A 25,807-nucleotide genomic window follows, 5' to 3' on the forward strand; every position below is an offset into this window, starting at 1 on the left:
GAACATCGCCCAGCAGCAAGGGGACAGCCAGCCCACCCCCTGGGAAGAGGACTAAAAAGAATAAGGGCCGGCGCGACAAGCCTGAGACAGCTGCCACCAAGGACAGTAGCCATGCCCCGTCACCTGCCACATCATCAAAGGGAGGCAAGGGCCACAGAGCTTCGGCGAAGGAGGTCAAGGGCAGCAGGGTGGAGGAGTCAGGCAGCAGCCGAGCTGCCCAGGAGGGCCCCACCAGCCCCATTCCGGGTGTGACGGACGACACCCACGGGCCCAGGACTCCATCACAGGAGGGCCCCGCGACCGCACCGTCGGATGCCGAGTGAGCGGGGAGTCTTGGCCAGGTCTGGCTCCCTAGAAACACAGGACAAGCACCGCTGAACAGGGGCCTGCCGTGAGAAGCACTGCTGAACAGGGGCCCGCCGTGAGAAGAACCGCTGAACAGGGGCCCGCCGTGAGAAGAACCGCTGAACAGGGGCCCGCCGTGAGAAGCACCGCTGAACAGGGGCCCGCCGTGAGAAGAACCGCTGAACAGGGGCCCGCCGTGAGAAGCACCGCTGAACAGGGGCCCGCCGTGAGAAGAACCGCTGAACAGGGGCCCGCCGTGAGAAGCACCGCTGAACAGAGGCCCGCCGTGAGAAGAACTGCTGAACAGGGGTCCGCCGTGAGAAGCACCGCTGAACAGGGGCCCGCCGTGAGAAGAACCGCTGAACATGGGCCCGCCGTGAGAAGAACCGCTGAACAGGGGCCCGCCGTGAGAAGCACCGCTGAACACGAGCCCTTCCTGTCAAGCACAGCTCCGCTGGCCACCGCCGTCTCAGGCACCGCTCCGCTGGGCAACGCCGTCTCAGGCACCTCTCCGCTGGGCCCTTCCTGTCAAGCACCGCTCCACTGGGCCCTTCCTGTCAAGCACCGCTCCACTGGGCCCTTCATCTCAAGCACCGCTCCGCTGGGCCCTTCCTGTCAAGCACCGCTCCGCTGGGCTCTTCATCTCAAGGACCTCTCCGCTGGGCCCTTCATCTCAAGCACCGCTCCGCTGGGCCCTTCATCTCAAGCACCGCTCCGCTGGGCCCTTCCTGTCAAGCACCGCTCCGCTGGCCACCACCGTCTCAGGCACCGCTCCGCTGGGCAACGCCGTCTCAGGCACCTCTCCACTGGGCCCTTCCTGTCAAGCACCGCTCCGCTGGGCCCTTCCTGTCAAGCACCGCTCCGCTGGGCCCTTCATCTCAAGCACCGCTCCGCTGGGCCCTTCCTGTCAAGCACCGCTCCGCTGGGCTCTTCATCTCAAGGACCTCTCCGCTGGGCCCTTCATCTCAAGCACCGCTCCGCTAGGCCCTTCATCTCAAGCACCGCTCCGCTGGGCCCTTCCTGTCAAGCACCGCTCCGCTGGCCACCGCCGTCTCAGGCACCGCTCCGCTGGGCAACGCCGTCTCAGGCACCTCTCCGCTGGGCCCTCCCTGTCAAGCACCGCTCCGCTGGGCCCTTCATCTCAAGCACCTCTCCGCTGGGCCCTTCCTGTCAAGCACCGCTCCGCTGGCCACCGCCGTCTCAGGCACCGCTCCGCTGGGCAACGCCGTCTCAAGCACCGCTGGCCCATTGACAGTGCCGGGTCTGTGTCGAGCAGGGCTTCACATAGCACTCTGGGCACCGTGCCTCCTCCATTGACAGTGGAGTCAATAATCCATCTGATGGCCTGTGGCTTTGCACGCCCCAGGATGGCACAGTGGGCAATCCACCCACTGTAGAGACTTGTGAGACTGTGGCTTTGCACTCCCCAGGATGGCGCAGTGGGCAATCCACCCACTGTAGAGACTTGTGAGACTGTGGCTTTGCACTCCCCAGGATGGCGCAGTGGGCAATCCACCCACTGTAGAGACTTGTGAAACTGTGGCTTTGCACTCCCCAGGATGGCGCAGTGGGCATGGAGGCCCCTCGTGGATCTGGCGTCGTGGACCCCTTCCCTTCCCCCTGAGGTGCCTGTAGTTTTGTCATCTGATGCCCCAGCAGTGTTCTCTCCAATGGATTCGTGTCTCGTGTGTGGGCTTTGCCCCTGTGTTTGTGCACATTGGCCCACGGACTATGGAACTTTGACAGAATGGGCAGGACTTATTGCATATGTAAATATTTTTTACTATGTTCATTCCTTATTTTGTATCTTTCTCATTTCATATTTCACATTACTTAATTTGTGCTATTATATACTTCAATTTTAATGATCATTTTATTTTGTCTTTGCATTATTCCGTGGGGTTTGGGGGGTGTGACTCTGACTTGTTGCTCGGCAATGGTGTGTAGGTATTTGGAGGGGGGGGTGTGGGGGTGGGTGTATCGCGTATGTGTGTGCCCGTAACCCTTCCTCCTCCCCCCTCGCCTATGTCGTAGGTGCAGTACTCACCGTTGTCGTCTGCGCCGGAGTTTGTACTCGTGGTAGATAAGCAGGTAGACAATGGCTGGTAGGATGTTTAATTCGGGTTCCATGCTGTCCTCCGTCCTCATGGAGTGTTTAGAGGTGATCGTTTTCCCGTTCGTAGTTTGTTTCCGCCGTGTTTTTATCGGCGGGGCTCCCGCCCCGGAAAAGGTGGCGGATTGGTGAGTTGTGATAGGGTGGGCGGTACATTGTCTGCCGCCTGCCTGTTGGCGGTGACCGCCACGCTGTTTGTCTGTCCCGCCGTGGCGGTCGGAGTGTTAAAGTGGCGGTCTGTGTTGGCGGTTCCCGCCAGGGTCAGAATTCCATTTTTTGGACCGCCTGCCTGTTGGCGGGTTGGCCGCCGCTTTATCACCGACCGCCAGGGTTGGAATGACCCCCTTAGTCACTGTGGGGGCATAGTGCTCATGCAGCTATGCCCTCACCTGTGGTATAGTGTTCCCTGCCTTAGGGCTGTAAGGCCTGCTAGAGGGGTGACTTACCTATGCCTCAAGCAGAGGTTTGTGGGCAGGGCACCCTGGGCAGAGTGCCATGTCGACTTTGTCTTTTCTCCCCACTAGCAGATACAAGCTGCAAGGCAGTGTGCATGTACAGAGTGAGGGGTCCCTAAGGGTGGCATAATATATGCTGCAGCCCTTAGGGACCTTCCCTGACACCAGGGCCCTTGGTACAAGGGGTACCTTTTACAAGGGTTTTAACTGTGTGCCAGGACTGTGCCAATCGTGGAAACAACGGTACAGTTTTAAGGAAAGAACACTGGTGCTGGGGCCTGGTTAGCAGGGTCCCAGCACACTTAAAATCAAAACTGGCTTCAACAATAGGCAAAAAGTGGGGGATGACCATGCCAACAGTGTCCTTTTCCTACATATACCTTCAGTCTTATGTGCTATAGTGTGCTGCACATGCATAACAGGCAAACTATTTTAAAACAGTGCTACCTTTCCCCAATTTTTTGTTATCTTTTATCATCTTTCTTTCGACCCTCCGTAACCATTTTGCTGCCAATGTCTTAAGTCAAAATAGAATCCTTGAATGCAGTAGCCAGAGTGAAACCTCCATGTCTGCTTTGTTCAGGGCCAATATTAATGCCTGCACTCCTGGTATCTGAGCAGTGAGGTCACCTAATATTTTAGTATGTGTATGCAGAGGTTTAAATTCTGAGCCTTCAAATTCACCCTCATCTGCTTTGCAAGCAGAAGGATGTGTGTGCTTTTTACCCAAGGCCAGCAGAGCCGACCAATCATGATGAAAGATTGCACGGTATGCTTCTAGGCAACCTAAATTAACTTGCGACACTCAGAGAGGATCTGTGGTGTATAATGCTCCTGACATGAGCTGGTCGGATGAGTTGATGGAACCACCGGTAGACAGCGATGAGATCACCTACTTATACAAATGTGCGCTAGCCTGCAGAATACTGATGGAAAACTCAACAACCTCATGGAGAGCCTACACATCATGACAGCTCGAATTGACAAACATGATGATTATAGTCTAGAAGTCGAGGGTTGGGCTTCCACAGTGTAGGATGGTACAGATGAGCTTTAAAATAAGGTTGCAAAACTGATGGGAAACTTGTCAAAATTAACCGCTAAGAACAAAGACCTGGAATCATGCTCCAAGCGTAAATAATCTGTGTATCCTTGGCTTAGCAGAATGCAGTATTAATGGCAAGATGGAGACATTCATCAAACAATTCCTGACAGAGTTATTAGGCAGATATCAGTTTTCCTCATGCTTCACAGTGGAGCATATTGATAGAGCATTGGCCTGTGGACCCCTGTCTGGAGTACTTGCTCTCCCAGTGATGGAATGCCTGCTAAAATACTGTGATAGGGTCACACAGCACTGCAGCCATCTAGGGAAAATGGCCTACTGTCTTACCACGTAATGAACAATAACATCTATCCTTAATTCTCCGCACGCTGCAGGAAAACAGTTGTACCGGAATTGTCTTTAGCTCACGCTAGAGTGAGATGAATGCACTGGATTTATTTACATATTTTATACTTCTTTGTGCAGCTGCAAAACTGTGTCCCTTTTTATCCTATAAACAGCACAAGTTCCCAAATGTAACTCTTGGCCTAAACCAGGAGTTGAGGTTCCTGCATGTACAGGATGATGGAGGAGTTTCTCTTGTTTTCAGGGAATGATCCCAAGGAACGTTGTGAGTTTCATTTGGGGGTGCCCATTTGTCAAATAGTGTGGGAGCATTGGTGCAAGCAGCTGATTTTTTACATCTCATCTGAGTGTGTCCCCCTATCTGACTTTTCGAGCTGGGGTTGCTGAAACTATGGGTTAAATGATTAAGTTCAGACTCTTGTGTGCTCTGCTCGCCGTGACTTTGGGGTATGTTGCTGAGATTTCCCCTAAAGAAAAAAATCTGGTAGCCCTGCTGCTGGAACTTGCCTTGTCTTGGGTGGCCAGGGTCTGGCTGAAGGGTACCCTTCTAAGGCACCAAGATTGGTAGAAAGAGGCTACACTCTGTAACAAACAAGCAGAACATGTTGTATTGTTGCAGTCTCTTAAAGCGAGCACCTGAGGGTTTGGAGGTGAGAAACACATGTATAGACATTTAAAGTTATTGCGAACAATATTATCTCCAATTCTGATTAAGGCAAACCTGTAAGATTCTGTCTCAACACTAACATGGCTACAATGTTATGTGGTTCCAACTTTGATAATATGACTGTGTGTTTAGGACGGCAGCACTGCTGAGCGTGGGAGACTGTGTGCAACCCACGTCATTGGTAGCTGTCAGCCTAACTCCTAGCTAGCTCACAGTGCCTCACTCAAACCTCCAAACCTGTCAGGGTAAAGATGATTACAGTAACCTGAACGTGATACTCTGCCTCCCCAAGGAAGTTGTGGAAACAGATTGTACTCATTTCTTTTTTTTTTAAACACACCTTATTGAGTTTTACAACCAGTTCCTCCAGCGCTTCATCCGCCAAGTTCAAGCAAACAGATTTTCATGTTACATCAGTTATCCAAACCATAAAAAGGAGGGTAACCATCACAGATAGAACTAACCCTTGTGCCAACTATCCCTCCCCGAGTTGTGTTATAATTTAGTCCACAATAATAGATCGTACTGTGCCCCAATGCCTTCCGATAAGAATGAGCAATGTACAAAGTATCATTGTTGTCTGCTAAGGAGGAGCCCTTGGGTGGGGGCAGGCACTCCTCAGGCTAGGAAGAGTTCGAGTCCTTCACATTTCTCGTGTCAGCGCTTTTGCTGAGGAGTCCGGTGGCAAGTCAGATTCTGGGGTCAAAAGGCCCTCTACAAGAACTTTCCAGGCTTGGGTAGTCTCCAGTGAACAATACCCCTGCCTAGCCTCCTGTGCCAACACTCACAACTCGCTCCCTTTACCGGTTCTCTGTGTCAGGTTGGGCCCTCTAGGAGATTTACAATTTCTGGTGATTTCCCAATTGGCTAAGAGATAGGCTAAATCCTGGAATTTGCTTGTGACCTTTGTTTTGTTGGTGGGAGGAAACCAACCAGGAAGAAAGTGAGCAGGAGTGCATGGTATCGCCCTTTCTATGAGTATCCTGAGCACGTCTGTTATTTCTTCCCTGTATTCATGCAAATGTGAGCAGGACCTTAGCATGGATAAGAGGCCAGACCCCACCACCCTGCACCTAGGGCAGGCCGCCTATGCCACCGAGAAATATCTTACAATCCATGCTTTATGGAGAACGTAGTAATTTGATGAGTTTAAAGCGGGCACTTCTGTACACCCTTGGGACCCTCCCTAATATGTTATCCCAATCTCTGTCTGGGGTTGAGTCATGCATATTTTCTTCCCAGGTGATCCTCAGTCACTCTAATGGTATTTGTAGATTTTTCCCCAACTCCCTGTACAGGCATGTGACAGCTCTGATAGTGCCTGAGGAAAGGGCTATGTATTGGCAGCTAAAGTGTGTGGCTGGCTCCGTCAGTCCCACCCCCCCCCCAATTTTTGCGAAGTGCAGTCATGACAGGGCCTTGTGGGAGGTGGAACATGGAGTGAAAGTCCTCCAAGGGCATGAGCAACCCTCTAGGTAGAGGTCTCCAACCGTAGTTGCCCCCACAGTCACCCAATCCTCCAGCCCCCACCGTGTGGGAGCTCTGCCAGCATGGTGATGGGAAGGTCCTGTGTATACAGGAGTTTGTTGCACATTTTATGGAGGCACTGGGCCCAGCATTTTGCGATCACCTTGAACTCTTGGGTGTCTTCTGCTGCGTGGTGCCTGATCTGTAGCAGAATTTTGGTTAGGAGCAAGAGGCCCAGAACATGGAGTCCAATGATTCTACCAGGGGTGCGCCTGCTCGCTAACCACTGCACAAACTATTGAAGTTGAGTAGAGAGATCGTAATTTTCTACATCAGGCACTGCTAGTCCTCCCTCCCCTGTCGGTTGTTTTAGCCTAGACAATGCCATTATCTTGCGGCCCGAGCCCCAAATGAAGGTTGTAAGCAGGGAGGCAAGCTCTCTGAACGTCGCTCTAGGAAGCCACACCGGGAGGATTCCGAAGAGGTACAAGAGTCAGGGGAGTGCGATAATTTTGATTAGCGCTATCCAGCCCATCAACAAGATGTGCTGGGTCTTCCCAGGGTCCATGTGGGATTTGAGCTCCTGATCACTTGGCCTAGGTTCCCTTCAAAGTTGTTAGGTCTGGTATGATAGATCTTAACCTCCAAATCTGATAAACACTGGGGTCCCCAGACTAGCAACTGCAGTCCATCCGGTGGAGGACATTAAGAGATGAGTGAGAACAGTCTGGATTAACAGATTGTACTCCTTTTGTTCAGATACTTACCCATGCATGGCAAGGCCAAACACAAAATGAAAAATACGTTTACAATACATTTATTGAAGCAATAGCATTCTGGTATAAAAACCATGTGCTGCGATAATTGGGCAGCTGAAACAAGCAAGGTAACTAACATTACGATTAAGGTGAAGAGGATAAACAACCCCACCCACCCTTTTGTGAGATCAAGGATGTTTTATAGATTCCTACCTAGTCCTACGTCTACATCTGAGAGCATACTAGTTGTAATCTTCTGCCAACCTAAGGGATTAGCCCCAGTCCCATACCTGGATAGAATAGCAGGGGTCCCGCTGTTGTGTAGACCACAATTCTCTTGGGAGGCTGAGAAGTCAGCACTAGCAAAACTATCTGTTGTGTAGTATGGGTCCCAGGATGATCATAGAATGCCCTCTACCCTCCTTGGGTCAGTGTGTAGTTTATATAATAGCCCAAAGCACATTGGGACCACAGTTCTGATGAATTGCTGTCTCGGAGACAGAAGCTCCTGGACTGGCAACACAAGTTAGCGTATCATGTACTGTACGTAACAGCCTTGGACTAACAGTACAGATTATATGTGGTGCAAAGGCGGCTGATTATATGAACAGTGTGACCCTTGCCTTCCTAGAATGAAGCAACTGATAAAAAGTGTAAAGGCTGTCACTTAAAAGAAGTCTCACTAATCATTCTTACTTAAATATATCTATAAAATGTGAATAAGGCACAAAATGTAAAACTAAGCTAAAACAGGTGCGCCCAACTTGGGAACTAAAAGGGTTCTCCCATTATGTTTCACCCAGAATAATCTCAAAAACTGTTTCATATTTTCTGATTGATTGCGTACCAAAATACATGACATTTAATATACTGTATAGCTCCCAAGTTTGTTTTAAAACCACTTGTGTTATGGCTAGATATTAGCAAATATATGCCTCAACATTGTGGACTCTGTCTGCAGGGGTGCAGTCCCTACTGGAAAGCACATAGTCACTGTTGTGCTTCAGTGTAGTGTGTGGATAAACTGCATCTAGATGGCATATTTTGCAGGTAATCCTAAAAATAATGTATTTGCCCTTATTTAAAGACTTGCCCATTACAGTGTTTATTATCTGATGATTGTTGGTTGCCTAAGGAGCACCTGGAGGTGTAGGTGCTAGAGATTCTGTGCTCATATTCTTCAGGACAAGTTATCTCAGCTGCCCATAGACTTGAATTAACTCACCTTCCGTAGAGCCCATGGCTTATAGCTTCTCGTGGCCTAAATCTAGCTGAAGTGTGTATCAACTAACAGGTCTGGGGTTTCCCCGGTGCATGTGTCTTTGGTATGTTGATGGTATCTCCAGACACTGATATGGATTGTTGCTTAGAGTGTCTGATTAGAACATCTTGTATGACTTAAAACTGAAAGGAATGTAATCCAGCAACAAGAAAATCCTGTGGTATAAGGGTAATTTCAACAAATTTGACATCAACTTTCAGAACTGTAAAACCTCATCCGGTGAGGTAGATAGAAAGCAGGCGGTGTGCATTATTTGATATATTTAAGGTAGTTCTGATTAAAAAGTAAAAGTGACTTACCTTTGGTGACAATATTTCTGGTGGAGAAATAATCCTATTGGAGATACCTCAATTTATGAATACCCCTTCCATGTTTCACACTTTGGCTGATATTCTTTTCCCCAGCAATAACTCTCCTGTGACTTCACCCACAATTCCACCTCTGGATGTGATGTCAAGACAGTATATTAGACACCCAGCAGCCTGCTGGCATGAGTTCCTGAACGCATTTCATGATCCATCAAAGTGTGCAGAGAGGAACCAAGAGAACCACATTAGTGACAAACACACATATCAACTTTGCATACTTTGTGATCTCATTAATCAGAGCACTAGCTCAACGGAGAGGAGGGAAAATGATGAGGAATCTGCAGGACGGTTATGTATACACCAGAAATATCATTATGAACAGTAAGTAACTTTTACTTTTGATGGACACAACTTCCTGTAGATTCCTCACATTAAGAATGAGTTTCACCTGGGCGGTGGGACTGACTAGTACTGATTAACAATCATCAAACACAGCTTATGCAAACTACCCATCGTGGTGTGCCTCAGAAGTGGTGCATGGCAAAAGTATGCAAGGTCAAACACAAAGCTGCTCACCAAATGTCAGCACCCGAGGCATCTCTGCAAGGAACCACGGAAGCAGCCATTGCCCAAGTGGAATGAGCACGAATACCCTCCAGTGGGTCTTTGTCATGACATTTCAAATCCTGACCCAACATGAAAAGCTATGTATTGTCCCTGCCTACCTCTTCTTAGTTCCAGCGAAGGCCATAAAGAGGTCATCATCAACTCCACCCTGTAACGTGCGGTCACTGTAATGTTGCACATCTGAAATTCAGTCTATGCAGCCATTACTCCTGCCTGTTTGGAAGGAGAGAAGGGAAGAAAAATGGAAGAGTGCTAGACCTGGTCATATGAAATGCACATACCATCTTGGGTAAGCAGTATGGGCATGTGGAAAGAACCAAGTTATCTGTGTAAAAACGTGTGAAGGAAGGATAAATGAGGAGGGCCTGAAGTTCTTCAAGCGTACAAGCAGAAGTAGTTGCCACCAACACAACTCTTGTTAATGCGTGAAGTTTAACCAAGCAACCATGTTTCAGCTCAAATTGGAATACCAGGAAGAACGTCAATACAAGATTCAAATTGCCCTGAGGAACAATAAAAGGAGAGGGAGGAAACAAATATAATAAACCTTTTAGGAACCATCTCACTAATCTTGATCTAAACAAGGAAAGTTTGTCAGGCAGACACATAAAAGAGACTGACTGCTGGGTAGCTCTTAACTGTAGCCACCGTTTGGTTCAGTTGAGCAAAGGTCATAGTAAATCACAAGACGTCAGACAAAACAAATTAGAAGGGGTTGCTTACTTTTGAATCACACTATTGAGCCAACTTAGGGCCTGATCTAGAAACTGCCGGAGGAGTTACACTGTCACAACAGTGACAAATATCCTGTCTACCAAAATCTAAATCCCATAGGATGTAATGGGATTAAGATTTTGGCGGACAGGATAAACATCACCGTTGTGCCAATGCCTAGATCAGGCCCTTAGTCGAGCAGCACGCTCAGATGATTTTTGGAGCAGGAATCCTGGCTGCCTAGATGAGATCAGTGATTTCATTTGAAAGTCTGAGGACTTCAACCTCCCATTATTCAATCTCCATGTATGCAGTCAGTGTTTGGGAATTGGGGTGGAGAACTGATCATGTTGCTGTGAGATCAGGTCCACCTTGTATAGGAGAGGAAGGTATGGATGATTACTGAGTGCCAACATATCAGTGTCCCAGACACTTCTTGGCCAGGTTGGAGTGATCAGAATCAGCAGTGCTTTTATCTTCCACAATTTCCATGGTACTCTTGGCAAAGGCAGGATCGACAGATATGCGTACAGAAGGCCCTGAGAACAGTTGAACCTGAAGGGATCCCTCTGGGAACAATTCAAAGGGTCAGTGCTTGACACAAAACTGAGGACACTTCATCTTACAGACAGTGGCGTAGAGGCCTACTAAAAGGAAGCCCAAACTCAGCTCCATCACTTCAGGGTGCAGATTAATGTGCCTGTGCTCACTGGAATTGACCAAATACCCTGTACTGTCATTTTATTCAGGTGAGAAACCCAACTAACAAGAAGGCATCAAGGCCAAAGTAGCCTGAGCCTGTGGGGGCTGGCAATGTGACCTCTCAGATGTTTGGAGAGATCATCTACAGTGTAGATCCTGGTACACTGACTTTAAATTAGCATCTGAACCAAGAAACTTGCTTGGCATTACAGCTACTGCCGCCTTGGCCACCAGTGGAAGGTTCTTATCCATCATCTGGCCGAAGGCACCAACAAGATGCACAAAGCCATGAGATGGTGCAAAAGCTGCAGGACCGGAATCCAAACTTGGTTCAGACACACCAGAATCATCACATCATCAGTGATCCTCCAAGGAGAAGGGAAGGTTATGTTAAGCACTGGCCCAATAAAAAGCAGCTCCTATGAAAAATAGAGGTGAGACTTCTGGATGTCAATGGCAAAGCCCAGGCCATGGAGAAGAGTTCCCATTCACTGGCGATATTTATGGACCAGCATCAGGATTTTCACCTTCACCTGACAGTTGTCCAAGTACGCCAAACATGCACACTTGACCTTTGCAAAGAAGCTGCTATAGCATGCAGCACCTTCATAAAGATGTGTGGGGCTGTCACGTATCCAAATGGGAGGGTCACAAACTGATAGTGTTGTGATGATCCTCAAGTAGTACATTTGGGAAGGGGGAATTTGAAGATTTCAGGGCCAAAAGAACCTCACTCCAAGATAACATGCTGAACTTGTCCTGAAAGATGAACAGTTTCAGGAGGTGGAGATCCAGACTAGACCTCACGCAATCATCCTTCTTGGGGACCAAGAAGTAAAGAAAGTAAAATTGTGTAACATTTGTTCCAGAGGCATCACTTCTATGTCTCTTTTTGAGTAAGACAGGGACAGCTGCCTCCATGATAAAGTCATGTGCCAGCAAGCATGCACAAAGGAAAGAGTGGTGTGTGTGGTTGGGAGGACACCCAATGTTCAATGTGATCCCCTTTTATTGTGGGGCAAAATAGGATATCTTACCCCGACCAAAAGATGATGAGGTGAGGAGGTAAAGTCGGAGAGGTTTCGAGGTGACACAGCTTGCAGAAAACAATGGCATCTGGATCTGATGCTGCTGCCTCATAAAAACCACACCTACATTACAAGGAGTAATATTTCTGTCAGAATGTTAGATTTCACTTCTACGGAAGGCACAGCAGATTCCAAGTCCTCAGCTACCCTTCAAAGCAATTCTTGTAAAAGATAAGACCCCTGAATTCTTGTAAAAGATAAGACCTCCAAAACAGGGCTAGAGGCACAGAAAATGTCTACTTATGGAAAAATAGCTAGGCAACTGTCGTATAAATTAAAGTAAATGCCAGCATCAGTATTGTAGGTGGCGGAAAATGACCAGTTTGTGAGTCATCATCCTCCATGAGACCATAGTCTCTGCCAATCAATTTGATACAAACAGTCAAAACATTGGGTCATGGAGAGAGGCTCGCAAAATGGTTCATTGTTCATTGCCCTGACTTACCCCTTTCCCACACAGAGTTTTTCCCTAATGACTCCATCCCTAGACTGTGTGCTTATTGATTACAAAATTGGTGATGAAGAAGGACCCAAACCAATTGATGCCCCTTGACATTTATGAACTTCACCTTAGGGCATAGAGATAGGGTGCTTGGAGGCATGGCATCAGAGTCCATACCTGTGGAGTTGCAAAGTCAAGCTTGGAACAAACAATACCCTGGGAGTAGTCCAGAGGGTTGTGGAACTGTCCTTAGAAGGTCTAGCATAACTATCCAGAAGACATCAACTTGCATAGGGTCAGTTAAAAAAAAACGGGAACTCCAGTCTCGACTTCTTAGGCGCTGGGAGTTTGCCTGAAGTTGAGGAAGAGATCGGCTTCAAGTAGCAGCATCAACACTCTGAATAGTCCCGAGTATGGAATCACTTACTCGAGGAAGAATAGAATTATTTAATCCTATGATGTTTTTTGTGTTCATACAGGAAGATTTCTTAAGAGAATGTTCTCTTGACAGTCACTTACCTTTAGGGGAAGGCATCCACTTTGAAGTCTCTCTGCAAGCCTAAAGCAAAAATAACGTGCCATTTACTCCCTTTTGGTCCTCAGGTATTGGGACACACAAGAATCATAGGATGCATTGTCATGCTCTGACCCCAGACTCAATATACATTTGTCTTAAGGTCAGAGTGGGGAATCTTCTTGCAGGGTCATCTGCTAGGCTTGAAGCTTGACAACATTTAGGGAGACATTTGACCTACTCACAGTTGAAAACTGAGGAATATTTAGGCAAGACACAGAAAGAGAGCTCCAGACCATTTAATTGAGGTGTGGAAAAAGAAGAAATTATAACAGCGCGTGACTTGGTGTCTGATATACTCTGGTAGAGTTGCAGCTAAAGCCCTATGGCTCCAGACGTGGTGCTGGAGAGCCGCAATTGGTTAAAAAGATTTCCAGACCAATCTAAAACCTGAAAGGAGTATTTCTAAGGTGAGGAATCTGCCAAAATATGTATCCATCAGAAACATGTACTTAGCAATTAATGGAGGCTTCTTTAATAACTGTTAAGCTTTACACATTTTGAGCAAAGGAAGGAGGTTTATCAAAGGGGAAGAGGTATGCACTTTTACTGCAGGTTCTTCTGAGTTTTAAGAATTGTGGCCTTTACAATTTAAAGAAGGAGCTCACATTTGGCATCCTGATACAAGCCAAAGTTTCTTAAATAGTTACATTTCACTTGCCCATCAAGAAGATAGCCTGTGAGTCTGTAAAGAACAGAAAACACAGAATGTTCTCACTGAGCCTCTGTGGGCTAAACCACTGGGGCTCTGACAATGTCAACACTACTTCAAACGTGTTAGAAACTATTGCATGTTTTTTTAGTTAGATGCGTGTAGGAAAGTACCATCTTGCCTGGCATGTTACCCCCATTTTTACATGTATGTAAGTTTGTTTTTGCCTGCCTCACTGGGATCCTGCTAGCCAGGACCCCAGTGCTCATAGTTTGTGGCCTGAATGTGTGTACCTGTGTAGTGACTAACTGTGTCACTGCGGCTCTGCTAATCGGGACCTCAGTGTTTATGCTCTCTCTGCCTTTAAAATTGTCATTATAGGCTAGTGACCATTTTCACCAATTCTAATTGGCACACTGGAACACCCTTATAATTCCCTAGTATATGGTAGCTAGTTACCCAGGGTATTGGGGTTCCAGGAGATCCCTATGGGCTGCAGCATTTCTTTTGCCACCCATAGGGAGCACAGACAAATCTTACACAGGACTGCCATTGCAGCCTTAGTGAAATAACGCACACGTTATTTCACAGCCATTTTACACTGCACTTAAGTAACTTATAAGTCACCTATATGTCTAAACCTCACTTGCTGAATGTTAGGTGCAAAGTTCCTAAGTGTGAGGGCACCCTTTCACTAGCAAAGGTGCCCCCACATAGTTCGGGGCAATTTCCCCAGACTTTGTGATTGCAGGGACACCATGACACACGTGCACTACATATAGGTCAATACCTATATGTAGCTTCACAATGGTAACTCCGAATATGGCCATGTAACATGTCTAGAATCATGGAATCGTCCCCCCATGCCAAATCTGGTATTGGGGTGCAAATCCCATGCATCCTCGGGGCTCCACTATGGACCCTGGATACTGCCAAACCAGCTCTCTGGGGTTTTCTCTGCAGCTACCGCTGCTGCCACCCCACAGACAGGGTTCTGCCCTCCCAGCCCAGTCCCAGTCCCAGCCCAGTCCCAGGAAGGCAGAACAAAGGATTTCCTCTGAGAGAGGGTGTTACACCCTCTCCCTTTGAAAATAGGTGTTAAAGGCTGGGGAGGGGAAGCCTCTCCCAGCCTCTGGAAATGCTTTGAAGGGCACAGATGGAGCCCTCGTTGCATAGGCCAGTCTGGCTTAGGGAACCCCCAGTCCCTGCTCTGGTGCGAAACTGGACAAAGGAAAGGGGAGTGACCACTCCCCTGTCCATCCCACCCCAGGATTGGTGCCCATAGCTCCTCCAGTGTGTCCCAGACCTCTGCCATCTTGAATCCAGAGGTGTGGGGGCACTCTGGAGGCCTCTGAGTGGCCAGTGCTAGCAGGTGGCGTCAGAGACTCCTCCTGATAGTTGCTTTACCTCACTCGGTGGCCAACCCTCCTCTAAGGGCTATTTAGGGTCTCTCCAGTGGGCTTTTCCTCAGATAACAACTTGCATGAATTCACCAGAGTTCCTCTGCACCTCTCTCTCTTCGATTTCTGCCAAGTATCGACCACTGACTGCTCCAGGACGCCTGCAAAACTGCAACAAAGTAGCAAGAAGACTACCAGCAACGCTGTAGCACCTAATCCTGACAGCTTTCTCGACTGTTTCCTGGTGGTGCATGATTTGGGGGCTGCCTGCCGTCATCTTGCACTGGAAGCCACAAAGAAATCTCCTGTGGATCGACAGAATCTTCCCGCTGCTCCAGCAGGCACCAAACTTTAGCGTCACTGGTACTCTGGGACCCCTCTCATCCTGACGGGCGTGGCCCCTAAAACACAGGTGGTGGACCCAAGTGACCCAGACTGTCCAGTGGTCCATCTGCCCAAATTTGGAGGAGGTCAGTCCTTGCCTCCCCTCTCCAGTCAGTAATCCTGTGCACCACGTGAACTGCAGTTGCTAGGGCTTCCGTGCACTTTTGCAAGGAATCCTTCGTGCACAGCCAAGCCCAGGTCCCCAGCACTCCGTCCTGTATTGCTCAACTCCCTGAGTTCACCTTCGGCTTCGTGGGTCGCTCTTTTGTAGTGTTAAGACAACTGTTGTGCTCAGTCTTCTTGAACCCATGTTCAAGGACTTCTGCAGGTGCTACCTTCTTGTGCGTGGGCTCTCTGTGTTGCTGAGGGCCCCCTCTGTCTCCTCTCCCGAGTGGCGAGATCCTGGTCCTTTCTGGGCCCGGACAGCACCCTTTTTCTTCAACCACGACCTTTGTAGCTAGCAAGGTTTGTTTGCAGTCTTTCTCCAAAGAAACAACTCTGCATCCTCCAGCACTCCGTGGGACATCTTCTGCACAAAGGAAAAGTTCCTAGCACCTTTCATTGTTGCAGAATCTTCAGCTTCTTCCATCCAGAGGCATCCATTTTGAACCTTCATCCGAGGTTCAGTGGGCTCCTGTCTCCCCTGGATACTTTCACGACTCTTGGACTTGGTCCCCTCCCTTTTCAGGCCCTCAGGTCCAGGAATCCGTCTTCAGTGCTTTGCAGTCTGTTGTGGTCTTTGCAGAATCCTCTATCACGAGTTTAGTGTGTTTCTGAGGAAGTAGCAGCACTTTACTCCTACTTTTCCAGGGTCGTGGGGTGCGGTATCTTGGACACCCTTAGTGTTTTCTTACACTCCCAGCAACCCTTTACATACTACACTAGCCTAGGGGTCCATTTGTGGTTCGCTTTCCACTTTCTTAGTATATGGTTTGTGTTGCCCCTAGGCCTATTGCATCCTACTGTATTCTACAGTGTTTGCACTACTTTCTGACTGTTCTACTTGACTGATTTTGGTTTGTGTGTATATTTTGTGCATTTTACGTACCTCCTAAGGGAGTATATCCTCTGAGATTTTTTTGGGCACATTGTCACTAAAATAAAGTACCTTTATTTTTAGTAACCCGGAGTATTGTGTTTCTTATGATATAGTACCTATATGATATAAGTGGTATAGTAGGAACTTTGCATGGCTCTGATATAGCTACCTCTACCAGCCTAAGCTGCTAGAACACTACTAATCTACTAATAAGGGATAACTGGACCTGGCACAAGGTGTAAGTACCATCAGGTATCCACTATAAGCCAGGCCAGCCTCCTACAATGCGGCCTCCACTTTGGAGTCTGAAAGTCAAGAAATACCACAATAATATTGTTACATATCTGCATTACACGCTAACCTCGAGCACAGAAAATAACAGCTGATGATGCTAATAATAAGTGGTCCAAAAGAAAATATATACCATGAAAATGAGCGGTTCTTAGAAGTCAACATTAGAATCCATGCCGATGTTTGGTGATGTATTACATTTCCCCATACTTTTCTTCAAAGCTGGGAAGAGGGCAGCTCTTTTGTTGCAACATTTCCGAGTTCATGGGAAAGGCATTCATCACTCTGTCCTAGTGCTCACTGGCATAGAATACTCTCTCCGAGAAGCTAAAACAAGGGGTTGTATACACTGTTGCATCACGCGAAAACATGTGAGCTGTCTACCTCTCATCCCAAAGTTACCCCATGGGTTTGCAGTGTGTGAAATATAAGCGAATTAGGTAGGTAGTTAGAAAATAACATGCGAATTGCACTCTGTACAAGCACAATATGGATCTATGCATATAGTTGCTCAGTTAAAACATAAATGCGAACCACTCACATATATAACTTCTATGAAAGCATATCACTGACATCATAAACCAGTAAAACTTTCAGAACTTTTAAATTAGTGATTTGAAATCTAGTTTTCTCTACTCCAGTGCAAGATCAAAATTAATAGATTTGTACAATATTCAATAAAAATCATTCTGAAAAAAAATCTAATAGTACTATTAAAAATATTAATAACCAAGAGTGTCTCAAAGGCATCCACCACTGTTTGACGAAGAGTGCCTATGCCAAGGTAATATTAGATTATGAGAACAATAAACCACCCTCGTTTTCACATTCCTACATCTTCTGTTTAAAGTGCCCAAAACCTGTCTTTAAGAACAGAAATCCGGTTATCTTGTATGACTCAGAACTGATTTGGAATAAACGTTCATCTTAAAAGCCATTGCAGTGGTTGGGGGTATGGACTACCAATAGAATTCACTAAAAAGTTACTCTGCTTTTTAATTAGTTTGCACTTCAGAATGAACTGGCTAAAAAACGAGTCCTGTAAAGGCAGGATTATGTTTGTACACTGGCATTCTTAGAGTCAAGACCAAGAGACAGCACAGACCACAGACCAAAACAGCAAATGAATGTCTTGAGAGCAAACGCTAACATTCCAGGCCCTATGTAGCAGGCACAGGCCTTTTATCCATAAACCATCTGAAAACAAGGTTCGTGCGCTCGAGGAGGACTTAACACCGGAAAAGGCATGACCTATGAATGCCTTTCACTAATGAAATCAAGTGAATTTTAAAAGGCAAGCCCACGAACTAACAAAACTGATGGGCCAGCAGTGGACATGGTTAAAAGCCCACAGAGAGATTTCAGCAGGCTAGACCCCTCAAAAACTAGCCACTGATTCTTCTTCTTGCCTGGAATCACCCTTCATGTTATTTGAATATGATCAGTCCCAAAGAAGCTCGAAAGAAAGGATACCAAGGGAAGGAAATTACATGCGGTTGAAGTCACAGGGTGGATTAACGTTGACATATCATTGAGATCATAAGAAAACCACCCAAGATTCATGAAAGACATAAAAACCTGGCCCCTTCAAACTGTCATTCAGATTTTAGAAGCACAGGATGAGCATCTCCTTCCCTCCCCACACATATCCACCAACGGACTAGGACATGTCAATAATATTGCTTCTGACTTTCCAACTACAGATTTAACTCTATCACCCAAGTAAAAAAACAACAACAAACTATTCGACTGAAACACCAATCAACTATCAATGCCCATTCAGCGCTAAAGGTCACTGGACTATACTTTTGTTATGTATCTGCACCAGCTAATGACTGCACGACAAAATAAATGAATAAATATAAAAATATTTAACATGCTGATATTGGTGATATACTAGCTGCAAATGATACTCACAATCTGGTGCCGCTGGGTGTTGGAGAAGAAAGTGTTTTTGTTGCTGCTTCCTAGGAATCTGGAACCAAGAAAAAAGAATTAGCAAGACTGGGCATTCCCTCCTTTCGACTGCTTTCCCACCCTACATCACTTTTTATATATCTATGTCCGAGGCGAAATAGGAAGAAGACATGGTATAAATGCAGCCAACAAACCAAATGCGTACAAAGGTAACTTGTTTGCCTTAAATGGGCATGTGTAGAGGTCCACTGGCAGACTGGGTAGTTCATTGAAGAGCATATTGGGAATCTTGAACTTCTTCAGCAATTCGGATGACCAGTTTTTTGATTGATTAGGAATAGTCTGGAATACAGAAAACAAGCAACTTTCATGAACACACAAGTGGTTACACCTGCATCCTCAAATAAGCTTTAAGAGATTAAATAGACAGCATAAGAGGCAATACTCAAAATACAGTAGGCATATGTGATGGAGATATACAGAAAGAGAAAACATTTTTGGATCATTTCTTGATATTCAGGACGAGAACACCATGAATGTCATTATGAGTATGGTCCGCGGGCGGCCAAACCTCTGGGCAGACAGTTGCACTGCCTGTACCATTCCGTGGTATCAAGGCTTTCTCCTGTCTTGGTGGGGTGATGCAGCAGGAGCATACTTGGTGAAAATATATGCCAGGCAGTATGACATTATGGTGATTCTTTGAACAATGTGGACATAAACACATGGAGTTTTTCTGTGTGTTTTGGAGAAACATTTGCTTTTTTGTGTTCAGGTATCACTATGTTTCGCTTTGGAGACCTGGGCAGGAAAAAATGTATGTCGGAAGGCCCTCCCTGTACACAGCTGGCCTTAGGAAAAAGTAGCTGGGTGGCTCTGTGGCAGATGGTTCGCCGGTGAAATGTTTCTGATGGCGCAGCTCGTTGAGGTTCATCCTTCAAAACCCTGATGGTTCCCTACTGCTAAATGAGGTAGGGCAACCGTGGCAGAACTACTAGTTTACAGAGTTTCTGGGGGTCTGCTAAATGACCTCTTGTTTGACAAGATGGAAGAGGTGAATAATTACATTTTGTTGAATTTGAAATTATTTTACTGACACGAGGCCAATAAAAAAGAAGCAGTACATCTGTGCTCACAGTTTTACACCTACATACGAGCGTTGATTTAGCTATTTTCTGAAAATTACAAATATTCACAAGCATATGTCTTGAATGCTGCAGCAGAAGCAGAATTCCATACATATTCCTGGGAAGGTGATGTGACATTTCCAGAGGGATCCTGATCCAGCTGTGTGTAGCTCTCTGCAGCAGACAACTCAGCATAATAGCGCTAATTTTTTTTTATTTATTTTCTCCGAGGGAAATATTTTCCTTCAAACTGTCATTATTGATTTTACGGCCATGAAAATATATGTAACAGTTTGTCAGGGTATGAGACCACAATTGCAAAATAAAAGCCAACGTTCAGAACAGTGTCATACATAGAGGTCCACTGGCGTTAGAATAATTTGAGAAGATCCCATTTACATCATCGCCATTTAGCATATTTCAATTAATAATGCCCAGTCTAAACGCCACCCTCTCAACCTCCCATAACGATGGAAACCATGAGCAAAATTAGTGCATGTGTAGGAAAGCTATATGTAAAGTTTGTGTGTGACAAGTGGAACTGAATGTGTTAGGAGGAGCGCCAGAAGAATGGCACGGTCCAGGGGCCTCTCGTACAGCATGGAGGATTATAACTGAAACGAATGGAGTACTCTTGCGCATGTGGGACAAGAAAAGAGAGGAAGGCCGATGGACAGAAATCTCACCAAGGGGCCTCCTATGTAGTCGAAGCTTTTTCAGGAAGCTGATGTCAGTCATCCGCTCCATAGTGAGTAAGGCCTTTCTAGAGGCAGGCACACCACTGCGAGAGTGAAGGTGCCCCAGGTGTCTTCCAGAGAGCCACCAGAGCCATCTTAGCCACACACAAACCCAGCCAAAAATTGAGCGGTATGCTGCTGTTTGATGTTTAAGGGACGAATCACGGAACCCCAAAAGGACAAACTCTGCTGTGTGAGGCAGAGAGTAGCTTAAAATCTCCCTCATCTTTGCTAAGATCTTCAACCAATAAGTGCGTATCAATGGGCAGTCCCATCAAATGTGTCGAAAGTCTCCCAAGAGCCCATATCCTCTCCAGCATCTATCTGACGTCAATATTTAATGAAGTTTTGCTGGTTATAGGTACCAATCATACAGCACCTTATAGTGAGCGCCCCGTAAACCCATTGATCTGTTGAATCGGGGGATTTCATTCCAGAGTTTCTTCCCTTGTTCCGGGGTAACTGGTGTACCTAAAATCTGGTCCCATAAGGGTTTATGTCTAGGAGGGATAGCATTGCAGAGGAGGCCAGTGTCAAATAAAGGAAGGAAATACATCCTTGGGACCCCTCTGAGCAGCGTACAAATTTATCTGTCGGTAGAGGACCCTAGTAGCTGCCTGTCTCATTTCCGGCTGCCTAACCAGTGTTTCAGCTGGTTGTGGTGGTACAGGGTACAGCTCAGTGGCCGGAAGGTTGAAATCACAGCAACAATTCACAAGTGCGAGGATTTCCCACCTGTGAAAAAGGTCAGATATGGGTAGGCAACCTCCCTTCTGCCAAGCCTCGAAGGTCCCCAGGTTTAAAGCTGGTGGAAAGGCCTTATTGTGAGTGTATAGGGGTGTAAGGTGAGGGGAAAGGTCGCCAGATGGTTTGATCGGGTCACCTCATCCCACACTTTCAAATTAGTTCTAGTCGTAGTGCTTCAGTAGGCATTGGTCAAGAAATCTATCTTAGGTTTCCATAAAATATCGCAAATCGTTCTTCCCGATACTCCCTATCCATATGTAACCAGTGTTTTTCTGTCAGGGACAATTCTATTATGACACATAGGCCCTTACCGCTGTGGTAAAGGCCGGCCAGTGCAGGCGTTTTTCCGCACAGCGTATTATGACTGCTGGCAGCCCTCTGCCCTTTTTCGGACAGAGAGCCGCCAGCAGCCATACTGGCGGTCGGTGGTGTAGTGGAAGCCGCTCCACCTCCACCGCCACGTCATCAGAACACCGCCCACCGAATAACGTCCCAGGATTCGGTGTGGAGGTGTTCTGGTGACGGGGAGCTGGCAGCGGAGCAGCCCCCATGGATCTCGTTCCTTCCCGGAGGATCACTGGACAAGGTACACTGATCGTATGTTAGGGGAGGGGGTTGGCGGGGTCGGGGGGTGTTGTGTGCATGCATGGGGGTGTGCGTGTGAGTGTGTAGAGGGGGCGTGTGAGTGCTTGTATGCATGCGGGGGTGTTGTGTGTATGGAAAATGTCTGTGTGTATGTGTGCATGAACGTCTGTGTGTATGTGTGCGTGTATGTTGAGGTGTGGTCTGAGTATGCATGTAGGGGGGTGTGTGTCAATGTGGGGGGGTGGGGAGGGAGGTAGGGGGGTCATGGGTTTGGCGGGAGGACTCTGGGGAGGGTGAGGCAGGAGGGGGAGACCCCTATCAGTGCCAGGGAACGTATTCCCTGGCACTGATAGTGCCTACTGCCATGGATTGCGTGGCGGTACAGAACCCCACGAAATCCATGGCGGTATGCAGGGTCGTGATACCACCGGCGGTGTAGTGACGGCCGCCGGGCTGGAGTCCGAAGTCTCCAGCCCAGCGGTCTTTACCACCCTGGTGTTTGGAGTGGAGAAATGGCGGTTTTGCATGGTGGTCACCGCCATGCTTGTAATTCCAATTTTTTTACCGCCGGCCTGTTTGCGGTATTACCGCCACTTCTCCACCTAATGAGTCCATAGTGTGTCGCTTTGTATTAAGGTGGCAGATTCGGAAGAGGCAAACGTCCGGCCTCTCAAGCCAGGGTCAAAAGTTTATGTGACAGGCGAGTTTTACCTTTTTGCCAGATGAAGGCAGTAAACATGGAACGAAGAGTCGAGAAGAAGTCTTGGTCCATGTCAATTGGAAGTCCCTGAAAGAAGTATAAGATAGTAGTCATTTTTATAGCATTAATGTGACCCAACCATGTCAGATACAGCGAGGCCCAGTTCTTAAAGTCGTGTTTTAATTGTCGCAAGAGAGGGGGATTGTTTGCCTTACAGAGATTTGTCAGTCTGGGGGTGATCTGTATGCCCAGATCAGCGATTTCCTTTTTGACCCAATAGAAGGGGACAGAAGTGGCCAGCACCTCCATTTCTCTCAAAGGGACAGTAAGACTGAGTAGAAATGATTTGTGTTGGTTGACTTTAAGACCAGCGGTGGGTTGCCTGCAAGGCTGATAGTGACTCTTGGGGGAAGGTAAGTATTAGAAGGATGTCGTCCGCAAACAAAGAGATTTTATGGCTATCCGAACTGAAGGGCAAGTCATGTATGGGGGAGGCCCGTACTTTGGTAGCTAGGGGCTCACTGCTGATTGCAAATAGCAAAAGGGGAGAGGTGACAACCCTACTGAGTGCCCCGTTCCATTGGGAAGTAGTCAGAAGCGGTCACATTCCCTTCCTTTTAAGATTTATGGAACATGATTTGGAATTTCACGGGTGAGTGAAAGAGCAAGGCCACTCCGTTGTGTTTAGAATTGGCCGATGACTTGTAGATCAGTGGGTAAGACTTATGTTTTACTCTATGGTCCTCGCTATGGTTGAGGTGGGTTTCTTGCAGTGCTACCACATCAAGGTGTCTGTCTAGCAAATAGTTCCACAATTTGTGGTGTCTGGCAGGGGAATTGAGGACCTTAATTTTTTAGGAGAGCGTGTTCAAAGACACAAAGGGGGTCATTTTGACCCTGGCGGTCGGTGATAAAGCGGCGGCCAATCCGCCAACAGGCGGTTCAAAAAATGGAATTCTGACCCTGGCGGGAACCGCCAACAGAGCCCGCCACTTTACCACTCCGACTGCCACGGCGGGACAGACAAACAGCGCGGCGGTCACCGCCAACAGGCAGGCGGCAGACAATGTACCGCCCACCCTATCACAACTCACCAATCCGCCACCTCATCCGGGGCGGGAGCCCCGCCGATAAAAACACGGCGGAAACAGACTACGAACGGGAAAACGCTCACCTCTATACACTCCACGAGGACGGAGGACAGCATGGAGCCCGAATTACACATCCTACCTGCTCTCGTCTACCTGCTCATCTACCACGAGTACGAACTCCGGCGCAGACGACAACGGTGAGTACCGCACCTACGACACAGGGGAGGGGGGGAGGAGGAAGGGTTACGGGCACACACATACGCATCACACCCACCCCCCAACTATCTACACACCAATGCAGAGCACCAAGTCAAAGTGACCCCACCCAAACCCCCCGGAATAACGAAAAGATATGATTCAAGTGAGAAACAACATTTATGTACAAAATAGGTTCATTGAAGACATGGCAAAATAGGAAAATGATGGAAAAAATTTCTAATGTAAACATTGCGTGACCGAGAAATAGAGGCAGAAAGTCCCACACAGTCACAGAAATTGCAAATGTCCGTGGGCCGAAGTGTATCAACACATGGGGAAAGCCCACACAGGAGACCTGAGTCCGTTGGAGAGAACACTGCAGGGGCATCAGATGACAAAACTACAGGCACCTCAGGGGGAAGGGAAGGGGGGGCACCACAGCCACATGAGTCCACGACGCCAGATCCAAGAAGGGGCCACCATGCCCACTGTCCAATCCTGGGGAGTGCAAAGCCACAGTCTCTCAAGTCTCTACAGTGGGTGGCTTGCCCACTGTCATATCCTGGGGAGTGCAAAGTCACAGTCCATCAAGTGGATAACAGTCTCCACAGGCAATGGAGGAGGTAGGGTGGGCCGAGTGCAGCGTGAACATTAGCTCAACACAGAACCAGCACAGTCATTGGCCCAGCGGTGCTTGAGACGGCGGGGCCTAGCGGAGCGGTGCTTGACAGGAAGGGCCCAGCAGAGCGGTGCTTGAGACGGCGGGGCCCAGCAGAGCGGTGCTTGACAGGAAGGGCCCAGCGGAGCGGTGCCTGAGATGAAGGGCCCAGCGGAGCGGTGCTTGACAGGAAGGGCCCAGCGGAGCGGTGCCTGAGATGAAGGGCCCAGCGGAGCGGTGCTTGACAGGAAGGGCCCAGCGGAGCGGTGCTTGAGACGGCGGGGCCCAGCGTAGCGGTGCTTGACAGGAAGGGCCCAGCGGAGCAGTGCTTCACAGGAAGGGCCCAGCGGAGCGGTGCTTGAGACAGCGGGGCCCAGCGGAGCGGTGCTTGACAGGAAGGGCCCAGCGGAGCGGTGCTTGAGACGGCGGGGCCCAGCGGAGCGGTGCTCGACAGGAACGGCCCAGCGGAGCGGTGCTTGAGACGGCGGGGCCCAGCGGAGCGGTGCCTGAGATGAAGGGCCCAGCGGAGCGGTGCTTGACAGGCGGGGCCCAGCGGAGCGGTGCTTGACAGGAAGGGCCCAGCGGAGCGGTGCTTGAGACGGCGGGGCCCGGTGGGGCCCAGCGGAGCGGTGCTTGACAGGAAGGGCCCAGGGGAGCGGTGCTTGAGACGGCGGGGCCCAGCGGAGCGGTGCTTGACAGGAAGGGCCCAGCGGAGTGGTGCTTGAGACGGCGGGGCCCAGCGGAGCGGTGCCTGAGATGAAGGGCCCAGCGGAGCGGTGCTTGAGACGGCGGGGCCCAGCGGAGCGGTGCCTGAGATGAAGGGCCCAGCGGAGCGGTGCTTGAGACGGCGGGGCCCAGCGGAGCGGTGCTTGACAGGAAGGGCCCAACGGAGCGGGGCCTGTCTTGGCGGGGCCCTCTTCAGTGGTGCCTACCTGCACGGCGGGGCCCTCTTCAGCGGGGCCTGTCTTGGCGGGGCCCTCTTCAGCGGTGCCTTCCTGCACGGCGGGGCCCTCTTCAGCGGTGCCTTTCTGGATGGCGGGGCCCTCTTCAGCGGTGCCTACCTGCACGGCGGGGCCCTCTTCAGCGGGGCCTGTCTTGGCGGGGCCCTCTTCAGCGGTGCCTTCCTGCACGGCGGGGCCCTCTTCAGCGGTGCCTTTCTGGACGGCGGGGCCCTCTTCAGCGGTGCCTTTCTGGACGGCGGGGCCCTCTTCAGCGGTGCCTTTCTAGACGGCGGGGCCCTCTTCAGCGGTGCCTTCCTGCACGGCGGGGCCGTCTTCAGCGGTGCCTTTCTGGACGGCGGGGCCCTCTTCAGCGGTGCTTTCCTGCAC

The 25,807-nt window shown here is 48.7% G+C and overlaps 1 protein-coding gene across 1 annotated transcript in view; it reads right to left on the reverse strand.

Moving 5' to 3' along the window:
* ANO7 (anoctamin 7) overlaps positions 1-25,807 on the reverse strand; it is a 2,026,240-nt gene that overhangs the window by 1,178,412 nt on the left and 822,021 nt on the right. Inside the window, exons 6-7 of the mRNA XM_069213645.1 lie at positions 18,842-18,978; positions 18,637-18,694 (exon numbers count right to left, since the gene is read on the reverse strand). Of these exons, the coding sequence (XP_069069746.1) occupies positions 18,637-18,694; positions 18,842-18,978 (195 nt within the window). The remainder of the gene's footprint in view (positions 1-18,636; positions 18,695-18,841; positions 18,979-25,807) is intronic.

The sequence above is a fragment of the Pleurodeles waltl genome, chromosome 11 (assembly GCF_031143425.1).
Source record: "Pleurodeles waltl isolate 20211129_DDA chromosome 11, aPleWal1.hap1.20221129, whole genome shotgun sequence".
NCBI classification, from domain to species: domain Eukaryota; kingdom Metazoa; phylum Chordata; class Amphibia; order Caudata; family Salamandridae; genus Pleurodeles; species Pleurodeles waltl.